At 39.7% G+C, this 10,756-nt stretch overlaps 1 protein-coding gene across 2 annotated transcripts in view; it reads left to right on the top strand.

Moving 5' to 3' along the window:
* The first annotated feature begins 681 nt into the window (after positions 1–681).
* fubp1 (far upstream element (FUSE) binding protein 1) overlaps positions 682–10,756 on the top strand; it is a 13,603-nt gene continuing 3,528 nt past the window's right edge. The window contains exons 1-18 of one of the 2 annotated variants that reach the window (XM_016513071.1): positions 682–871; positions 1,489–1,582; positions 4,994–5,029; positions 6,222–6,261; positions 6,386–6,432; positions 6,546–6,617; positions 6,710–6,767; positions 6,890–7,052; positions 7,180–7,278; positions 7,373–7,471; positions 7,576–7,678; positions 7,856–8,092; positions 8,197–8,357; positions 8,549–8,694; positions 8,805–8,881; positions 9,039–9,164; positions 10,150–10,209; positions 10,511–10,668. In XM_016513071.1, coding sequence (XP_016368557.1) covers positions 779–871; positions 1,489–1,582; positions 4,994–5,029; positions 6,222–6,261; positions 6,386–6,432; positions 6,546–6,617; positions 6,710–6,767; positions 6,890–7,052; positions 7,180–7,278; positions 7,373–7,471; positions 7,576–7,678; positions 7,856–8,092; positions 8,197–8,357; positions 8,549–8,694; positions 8,805–8,881; positions 9,039–9,164; positions 10,150–10,209; positions 10,511–10,668 — 1,869 coding nt within the window. In that variant the 5' untranslated portion in view covers positions 682–778. The remainder of the gene's footprint in view (positions 872–1,488; positions 1,583–4,993; positions 5,030–6,221; positions 6,262–6,385; positions 6,433–6,545; positions 6,618–6,709; positions 6,768–6,889; positions 7,053–7,179; positions 7,279–7,372; positions 7,472–7,575; positions 7,679–7,855; positions 8,093–8,196; positions 8,358–8,548; positions 8,695–8,804; positions 8,882–9,038; positions 9,165–10,149; positions 10,210–10,510; positions 10,669–10,756) is intronic. The other variant, XM_016513077.1, reaches the window with a different exon arrangement.

Raw genomic sequence — 10,756 nt, 5'->3', positions numbered from 1 at the left:
GCAGTCTTCCCCATTATTGTGGTTTCAAAGAACAAGAGATACCCGGAATTTATACTGTAGGGATGGTCATTAAATGTAACTCAAATGTAAATATTCTGATATTTTGAGATACTGGATTTTTGACTTTTGATGATTTTTGATCATCAAAATTAAAATAAAACACTTTTGAAATGTTTTACTTTATATGTAATGAATCTAGAATATATGAAAGTTTCACTTTTTGAAATAAGTTACAAAAGAAAATGAACTTTTTTCACGATATTCTAATTTTTTTGAGATGCACCTGTATATTACTATAATGATATTTAACATGTCCGTATTGCTGTGGGTAGAAGGAGGATCTTTAGGAATTCGTGGTATGTTGAAAGTAATTTGTTAATGCTTTTACACTTTTACATTTCCTTTTAATGATCGATGGTTGAAGGGTGAGTAAAATAATGCAGCCTCAGTTTTTCAAAATGCTTATTATTGCGTTCATAGAGTGAATCTTTTGCTGATTGTTTACAGTGTAAACGGAAGTTACTCCCATAATTTGCACAAAGCGTCATGGGGCGTAGGAAAAAGGTGGATAGACAGAACTAAAATGATTAATATTGTGGTGTCTACTGTAGTTTCGGACACATTGGTACGTTTCGGAAAGAAGGACTTTTATTCTATTTCCGCGGTAGTGTGTCGACCGGAAGTGGGATCTGGATCGGAGCGGCTGCAGTCAGTTATCTTCATCACTCTCGCGCGTACGGCCATTTTCCTTCAGCTCGAGAAGATAGTTCCCGCAGACATGGCCGACTACTCTAACGTGGCTCCACCGTCCTCAAACGCCGGTGGAGGGATGAACGATGCTTTTAAAGACGCCCTTCAGAGAGCCAGACAAGTGAGTACTTTGAAAGCGTCCGAAAGTATTTCGTATCTTCAAGCTTTCCATTTAAAATTAACACGAAACGTAACCAGCTCGTTAGCTAACGTGCTAACTTGAGGCCTTGGTGCGTTCCAACAAAGAGGTTTCAGTTGTGTGCATTTTTTCTTCTATTTTATTTCCTTTTTAGTGTTTTATTTTAAAGCTTAAGTTAAGCAGAATGTGTTTTGTGAATGATACGTATATTTCGCACACGTTCCAATAAGCTAAAGAGCAAATTAGTAGTTGAAACTACGCATTATTAGACATTTAACGTTATGTGAACTGTAATTTACGTATACAAAACATTTACTTCTAGCTGGAATTAGGTCCCTAGACGTAGGATGACATTAATAAATATGTTTTTGTTAGTGTTTCTTTTCATCCGATTGTATAAATAAGCCGCGTGCAACTTCCTACGTTTTTGCTGCTAACAAGTCTACCTAGTTTTGTTCAGGACAACAGTAGAGACTCTTTGCAGGCCACACACCGTTACAGTGTTGTTATAATCATACACAGTTGTCTAAAAACTGTTTTATTTTTCATTTTATTTAAAACTGTTTGTTTTGACCGTGCATTTCACTATATTATTTTAGATAGCTGCAAAAATAGGAGGTGATGGTGTACCCCCCTCTCCGACATCCAATGAGTTTGGTTATGGTGGACAGAAGAGACCTCTTGAAGATGGAGGTAAGCTCATATGTGCCTTGTAGTGTCTTTGTTATTGTGCATAATGGTCCAAATAAAACACATTATTATACGTGTTTAATCTTTTATTCTTGACTTGTGGTCCTGCCAGACAAAACCGACCTAAGGCAATAAGTCTAACTTTTTTTTTTCAATTCAGATTCAATTAAAACAACTTTATCTATCAACCAGTGATAGAAATTTATCTTAGGTAAAAAAGGCTCACATGTACACAATACACAATATTAAGACACAAGATCCTGACAAAACTGTTTGGCCTTATTCAGAATAGAAATTGCAGTGGGAATTAAATAATTACTATAAGCCTTTCTAGCCAAAGGAGTTCTAAGCCGACAACCTGATGGAAGTATCTGAAAAAGGTAATGCAAAGGATGAGAGGGGTCAGTAACAATAGAAGCTGCTTTCCTCCTTACAGCACAGTTATAGAGATCTAAAAGTTTAGTCTGTGGGTACCCAATAATTTTAGATGCCTGTCGGATTACTCTTGATAATTTCTTCATTTTCAGCTGAAAGAAAGTTGAACCAAGAAACAATGTTAAAGGTTATAACCGATTCCACAAGTGACCGATACACTGCTGTTAAGATATCATGTCTTACATTAAAGCCCTTTAGCCTTCTCAAACGAGATAATTGCTGTTGAGCTTTCTTATAGACACTATTTGCCTGCTGTGTAAAAGACAAATGCCTGTCAATCTCAGTGCCCAAATATGTAAAGGCCTCAACCTGCTCCGCTACCTGCCCCCCCAGCTCAAGTGGTTCAGATAGAGGATGATCAGTGTTAAATGAACGAAACCTTCCACAACACATCTCCTTAGTCTTACTTATATTTAACTCCAGTGAACTTTCTTGGAACCAGAGGACCATATAATCAACAAATTGCCTATATGTAACCAGGGATTGCTCATCTCTCATACAAGCCACCAAGGCCATGTCATCAGCATAACAAAACGAGGATTTGTAAAGAAGAATGTCGGAGGATTTCGATATAAGCCAAGAGGAGACTGGTTTTCCTTTGCTAAAGTAAAGAAACTGCTTTCTTTGATCCTGTAAACAGACATTGGTTTTCACAAGACTCACCGTCGCATGCGCGAGGCTGAACTCATACGTCATCAGCCCGGAGCTGCTTCCGTGTACAACTGTTGGCGCAAGCTACATTAAAGTGATTATTACGTTTTGAATATGGATATTTTTCTTAAAAAAACGCGTCGATTCACTACAGGAGGCCTTTGTTCACCCCCCGGAGCCGTGTGAGACGCTTTTTTTTTTTAATGGATGGGCTTTCTTATAGACACTATTTGCCTGCTGTGTAAAAGATAAATGTCTGTCAATCTCAGTGCCCAAATATGTAAAGGCCTCAACCTGCTCCACTACCTGCCCCCCCCCAGCTTAAGTGGTTCAGATAGAGGATGATCAGTGTTAAATGAACGAAACCTTCCACAACACATCTCCTTAGTCTTACTTATATTTAACTCCAGTGAACTTTCTTGGAACCAGAGGACCATATAATCAACAAATTGCCTATATGTAACCAGGGATTGCTCATCTCTCATACAAGCCACCAAGGCCATGTCATCAGCATATTTCAAAAGTGACATGCCATTGATATCACACTTGATTTCGTTTGTATATATAGAAAATAAAATAGGCGATAACACAGCCCTGTGGAACCCCCGTATTCACAATAATACTGTTAGATTTAAAACCACACAGCCTAACATGTTGAGATCTATCTTTCAAAAAGTCTTTAATCCATAGCACAAGAGTTGTATTTACTTGTAGTTTCTGTAGTAAACCAATGTTCACTGTGTTAAATGCAGATGTGAAATCCATAAATAAAATCCTGACAAGTGAATTTGAAAGGTCTAAGTGCCTAGTCACTGTATCCAAGAGAGTTAAGCTGGCATCCTCAACTCCCCATTTTGACTTGTAAGCAAACTGAAGCGGATCCAAGCACTCGGCTACCTTGATCGTAAGCTCCCCCGCTACCACCTTCTCCATGCATTTACAGAGAATTGAGGTAAAAGCCACAGGTCTAAAATTCTTCATCTCCTTGACATGAGGTTTTTTTGGAACTGGAATAATGGTTGTGTCCTTCCATGCTCTCGGGACATACCCAGTTTTTAATGGATGGGCGCTTTTTATTTAAATTCTTTTGGACTGATGCATGCAACACCTGCTGAGTAGCATTAACCAGCTTGAAAGATCAAAGACAATTTTTAATATAACTCCGACTGGATTCGTCTGAAAGAAGAAAGTCATATACACCTAGGATGGCTCTGGGGTGAGTAAAACACAACCTAATTTTCATTTTTGGGTGAACTAACCCTTTAAGTCAGTCTGGTCCCAATTCACTCCAGAATTATTCATATTAAACCTAACATAAGCATTCAGCTGCTCAACAAAGGAGACCGCAATATTGTGTCTAAAATGTAAGCTACTCGTTATTAACTTGATGTTTATTGAAGTGTTGTATGACATGAGGTTTTTTTGGAACTGGAATAATGGTTGTGTCCTTCCATGCTCTCGGGACATACCCAGTGTTCAAGGACAACTGGAAGAGTTGAGCCACCATCCCGCCTACTTGGGCCGAACACTCTTTCAATAAGCGGCTCTGAAGTCCATCTGGACCAGGAGCTTTCCTTGGCTGTAATTTGGAGAGGATGGAGACAACCCTTTGTTCCTCCACACTGATTGGTGTAGGGGGATAACTTAAAGGGTTAGTTCACCCAAAAATGAAAATTAGGCTGTGTTTTACCCACCCCAGAGCCATCCTAGGTGTATATGACTTTCTTCTTTCAGACAAATCCAGTTGGAGTTATATTAAAATGGTGTTGGGGGATTACTTAAATCAGTCTGGTCCCAATCCACTCCAGAATTATTCATATTAAACCTAACATAAGCATTCAGCTGCTCAACAAAGGAGGCAGGGTCTGGACACTGAACTCGAGTTGAAGCCTGGGCTCTTCCCATCATCATATTAAGATTCTGCCATGCCGCCTTCGTATTTCCTTTAATAAACCTCTCCTCCATCTTGTCTTTATATCGAAGTTTGGCCAACCTGGTCAAACTTTTTTTGTGTGCTATATTTTAGTTAAAAAATATTTCAGTATTTTTTTTTTATATTTTCAGTGGGTTTCATGGTACTAAACAATATTCACTGCTTCACAATATGCACCATTTATTTCTGTATAAAAAAATTTATTAGGTCAGTTTGTTTTTGTGTTTTGGTCTTTTTTTGCCTAAAAAGACCAGAGGCTACCAGTGGGTTAAAAGTTTTAGTTAGTCTGATATGTAGTACTTCTATAGTTAGCGGTACTACTAGATGTTTTAAGTGCATTGTTTTAGTCTAAACTGTTTTGGTCTTTTTTTTCTTTCTTTTCTCTCTCTCTTCAGATCAACCAGAAACCAAGAAGATTCCACCAAGTGATCGTAAGCATTGCTATTGTCTTCTGGGAAGAACTAATTAGCTATTAAATATGTCTTATGCAGGGTTTGAAATTAACACCCGCCAACCCGCCAAATGCGGGTAAAAATCAGCTGTGGCGGGTAACGCTGTCAAATAACTAGCCAATTTGGCGGGTTACTTTTCGTAAATTGTTTACTAATTAATTTCTTGAGGACTCAGCATCATGTCATTCCAAACCTGTATTAATTTCTTTCTTCTGTGGAACATAAAAGAAGATATTTTGAGAAATTCAAGAAATGTCTGTCCATACAGAAATCAAGGTTAACCAAAATGGTTTGGTAACATTCTACAAAATATCTTTTGTGTTTTACAGAAGAAAGTAAGTCATACCGGTTTGGAAAGACATGAGGGTGAGGAAAGGATGACAGCATTTATTAGCAGTAAATTTCCTATGTTCTAGCACAAAATCAATGCTTATACTGTCAAGTGCATTTCTATGTGACAAAAATGCAGTAGGCTATTAGTTTGTTGCATTTGTTGTGAATTCAGTAATATATCATTATTTGTTTTTGTCCTCATTTAATTTATTTATTTACTTCAATTGAAGGCCCTATAAAACAGCGAAACATTCACAGGGGACCTTGAGTGCCGGGTAGGCTGGATTTGTCCAGGGACGAATTTTAACCCCAGTCCAGCCCTGTACCCATCACTATGCAACAAATAATGGCGTGGTGGGCGCACTGGTTTCCTTTGCATTGAAGCAATAACGAAAAGTCAAAAAATGCCTGAAGACTCGCACCGTGTCTACACCAGATGCGACAAAATACTATAGAACCCATTATAATCAGTGATGCGGCCTACACTGGATGTGGCACAGCACAGCACAACAAATCCCCGACAGTAAACTGATGCCTCGTTCTATTTATGACGTAGGCCTACTGTTTGACAAAGTACAAATGATTTGCAATGGTCACTGTGTCGCATCCAGTGTGGACAGCTTTAAGCTGTTGGCTTACCTCTGGCCTTTTTTTCATAATTTATTTGTTTAATTTTTTTGGCTAGTAGAAATTATGAATGGCCGGTAACTTAAAAATGTAGTAGCCAAATTGGCTGGTGAGTGAAAAAGTTAATTTCAAACCCTGGTCTTATGTATTTAACAGTTTTTAAGATGTGTCTGTTGCGCATCTCATAAGTTAATGCTTTTATTTGCACCAGCTTTTTCATCTGTAATGGGAGGCATGGGTGGCCCACCAAGGTAACTATTTTATTTATTTTTATTTTTTTAAACAAAATATTTAATGCAACACATAATTTGTATTTTTTAAATGGTACATTTTTGCATTTCCTTTTTCTTCTAATGTTATCACATCTCTGTGCAGGTCTATATCAGAAGAGTTCAAGGTTCCAGATGGCATGGTTGGCTTCAGTAAGTTGACTTATGAACTCAGAAAAACAAATATCCATTGCTACGTGCTTTGGAGGACTTGCATTTAAATCTCATAAAAAAAGGTACAATGTTAATTAAACCCTTGTTTTCAGTTATTGGAAGGGGAGGAGAACAGATTTCAAGAATACAGCAGGACTCAGGTTGCAAAATACAGATTGCTCCCGGTGAGTCAAATTGCTGTGTCCTGGCTCTGTGCATCTCATCTCTTTTTGGAGAAAAAAAAATGACAATGTTTATTCTGCACTCTACCCAACAGACAGTGGTGGCATGCCTGACAGGTCAGTGACATTAACAGGCTCACCTGATGCAATCCAGTGAGTATCTCCACACATTTAGAACTTTCTCATAGTTGAATTGAGTATGTATTTTATTTTATTATTATTATTTTTTTAAATATAGAAGTAGGTGGAATCAAAAATATACATTTCTTTAATAGGGCTGCAAAGAGTTTGCTCTCAGAGATTGTCGAGAAAGGTAGACCTTCTCCAGCATTCCACCACAATGATGGACCAGGGATGTCTGTTCAGGAGATCATGGTCCCTGCCTCCAAAGCTGGTCTGGTCATTGGAAAGGGAGGAGAAACAATCAAACAGTTACAGGTAAGGTGCACAAATGTGGTTAAATCAGAAACGATCATTTATTTGGTTTGAAGTCTACTTTTTCTTTCACTTTTTTTTTTTACGGACATTTACTTACTAATTTAATTGTTCAACACTTGTGTAATAGGAACGTGCGGGGGTCAAAATGGTCATGATTCAAGATGGACCCCAAAACACAGGGGCTGATAAACCACTCAGAATCTCTGGCGATCCTTTTAAAGTTCAGGTGAGTACATTTAAACCTTTGCAGTGTTACATTGAAATCATTCCAAATTATGGACTGTACATCTAAATATTTTTAAATTGCTTGGTCTGTACAGCAAGCTAAAGACATGGTGATGGATCTGATCAGAGATCAGGGTTTCCGGGAACAGAGAGGAGAGTATGGTTCTAGAGTAGGCGGTGGAGACAGTCTGGATGTAAGTACTGCTTAATGAGAATAATCATTAGGTTTTTTGTGATTTACATTTAAATGGAAATTTGAAAGGCAGTTGACAGTTTTTTTTTTTTGCTGTTGCTTTAGGTCCCTGTGCCAAGGTTTGCAGTGGGAATTGTGATTGGCAGGAGTGGTGAAATGATCAAGAAGATTCAGAATGACACTGGTGTGAGGATTCAGTTCAAACCAGGTGCATAAGAATATGCAAATCTGAATAGTTTTCTGACTATTTGTAAAAACAAAGCCCTATATAAGTCTTTAAAATGCTGTTTTTTCCAGCTTGTTACTCGCCATGAAAATAGCCAAGGAAGTTGGCATGACGTTAAAAGACCATCCTTTGACACAAATGCTTGTTCTTTTGCTTCAGATGATGGCTCCACACCAGAGAGGATCGCTCAGATTATGGGGCCTCCAGACAGGGCACAGCACGCAGCAGATATCATAACTGATCTGCTGAGGAGTGTGCAGGATGGAGGCCCCCCTGGTCACGGGGGCAGAGGGAGGGGCCGTGGACAGGGAAACTGGAACATGGGCCCTCCTGGAGGCCTGCAGGAATTCACTTTCACTGTGCCTACCATGAAGACTGGCCTCATTATCGGCAAAGGTTAGTTGTTGATATTTGCTTCCCTTTAAAGTGATATGCAATTTTTACATGACCTAAATTGATAATGAATGAACATTGATAATTTATTCTTTTTTTCCCTCTAGGGGGTGAAACCATTAAGAACATCAGCCAGCAGTCAGGAGCCAGGATAGAGTTACAAAGAAACCCTCCACCTAATTCGGACCCTAATATAAAGATCTTCACAGTCCGTGGATCACCCCAACAGATTGATTACGCCAGACAGCTGGTCGAGGAGAAGATTGGAGTGAGTACTGTGTCCATTAAGCCTAACAAATTTTTGCAAATTTTTTAAACATAAAACATAAATGTTTTTTTATAAAAGAAACATAAGAACATAAAATTATTGTTTTTCTGACATGTTGCTCCGACACAGAACTTTGTCTATTTATTGCTTATTGCCTGGTTTATACTAAAAATAATTTTGTTTTGTCATAGGGTCCAGTTAGCCCTATGGGTGGCCCTCATGGTCCTCCTGGGCCCCACGGAGGTCCTTCTCACGGCCCTCCCGGTCCACCAGGACCACCTGCTCCCATGGGCCCATACAACCCTGGGCCCTATGGCCAGGGCCCTCCTGGACCACAGTAAGGACTTTTTCCTTCTCAATGTTTAGCATTTGTCAGTGTTTTCACTCGGTCTTTAGGTGCCAATTCATCTTGAGATTAATTTAGTGTATCTTATTTTTTATCCTCAGTGGTCCCCCAGCACCATACCAGCCTCAAGGCTGGGGCAACGGATACCCTCATTGGCAGCAAGGACAGCCAGATCCCAGTAAGTGCTTGTCCCTTAGCCATGCTAACTAGGTTTAGTTTAGAATCATATTCAGATTCTCCACAATGCCCATCCATAGTCCTAGTTAAAACTAATGCAGCTTCAGTTGTCTGTTGGAGGAAAGACAAAATGGGCTAAGCTGTTGTTTGCTCTGCAGATAAAGCAGCGGCTGATGCTAATGCGGCCGCATGGGCAGCCTATTATTCTCAGTACCAACAGCAGCCCCAGGGCCCCATGACACCAACATCAGCAGCCCCTGGCACATCCCAGACCAATGGACAAGGTACTTTTTTTTTTTTAGATATATATAAACCTGCACTCCACAAAACTGTCACCCTCCCTTCACTCTAGATCTACTGTTGTACAGTAGTACTTGGTAGCCTTTCAGTGTAGCCATCACTGCACAGTACAATGTTGCTTTTCTGATGGGCTTTATTCGTTGTTCTGGGATGGCCTTTTTCGACTAGCACACATGGACAGGGCATTTTCTGAGACACTCGACCTGTTTGTGCAAAGTGCGCCACCTAGTCAGGTGGAGGACTTTCTGTAGCCTTTAAAAGAATGGTTATCAATTTCTCAAATTGTACCATTTTTAACAGGTGACCCGCAAGCTCCAGGTCAAAGTGGACAGGCAGATTACACCAAGGCCTGGGAGGAATATTACAAGAAATTGGGTATAAATATTTTGCCAAATGTAGCTTGAGGTTTTTTTTCTTTGAGAGATCAGGTTAAATAGCAGCAGGGCTTGAGTAGCCAATCAGTCCCGTTTTACTTTTGGAGTCTAGCGAGGCAAATTAGTGGCGTGAGAGTTTTGTCTTTGGTGCTTGTCCACAGAAATATTGGTCTCAAACCCTGCTGTTCAGAATGAGGAGCTGTAGTGTCTCAGTAGGATTAACACACTGAAAAACCATGAATAAGATTGTACTGCTCAGTTTTGTGTATGTATGTAATGGATAAGTATGTATGTAATGGAAAAATATGTACACCTTTTCAAATTTGTGCCTGTTTCAATGCCAGTTGTACTTGTAAATATTAAGTTTAAAATAGCTGAAATTGTAATGCTAGCTAAATCTTCATGAACTGTTTTAATTTAACAGTTATTTTTCTGATGGTATTTTATTTTTATGAATTTGGTGGTAGACTTGCATGTAGTATAGTTGCATGTTTTTACCAGAATTGTCAGTAAGTAATTCAGTAATGTTACCTTCAGTGTAACTGTTCTAATGTTTAAGCTCATGATTAATGTCTGTTTAATCTCGTCTCTTCAGGTCAAGGACAGCCTCAGCAGGACTACACAAAGGCATGGGAAGAGTACTATAAGAAACAAGGTAAGATATCATACGTAGATGTAGTTGCTTTGATTTCTAATAGTTTTGTGCAGCTGCAGCTCTTTCACAGTCCTCTGCAGTAGAGCTGCTGTTTTCTCGGCTGCCCTAGAGTAAAGTAGCGGGTTTCTGTCCCGCCACTCGGAGGTAGCGTGGCCGGGGTCGTTCCCCCTCTTACAAACATTGCCATGGAGTAATTTATCCTTAAATCAATCTTGTACAACGGGGTGGTTTAACAACACTGCCAGATTATTTTTCTGCTGCACCTCCCATCTTTAATGCTTTGGGTTTTATTTTGTTTCAGGTCAAGCTGCGCCTCAGGCGGCTGCAGCAGCGGCGGCGTCTCAGCCAGGAGGTCAGCCAGATTACAGTGCAGCGTGGGCAGAATATTACCGCCAGCAGGCAGCGTACTACGGCCAAGGCGCCCCTCAGGCGATGGGAGCTGCACCCCAGGCTCAGCAGGTACAATCCTATTAAAACACTCTGCTCTTTGCCTTTTGCGCTCTTCACTTGGTAGATGTGCATGTGTACAGTTTTTGTCCCCACCCTT

This window comes from Sinocyclocheilus rhinocerous, unplaced genomic scaffold (assembly GCF_001515625.1).
Source record: "Sinocyclocheilus rhinocerous isolate Xijiao unplaced genomic scaffold, SAMN03320098_v1.1 scaffold1724, whole genome shotgun sequence".
NCBI lineage: Eukaryota > Metazoa > Chordata > Actinopteri > Cypriniformes > Cyprinidae > Sinocyclocheilus > Sinocyclocheilus rhinocerous.
Note: the sequence above shows the minus strand (reverse complement) of the source record. Positions and strands in the feature narration are given on the sequence as shown.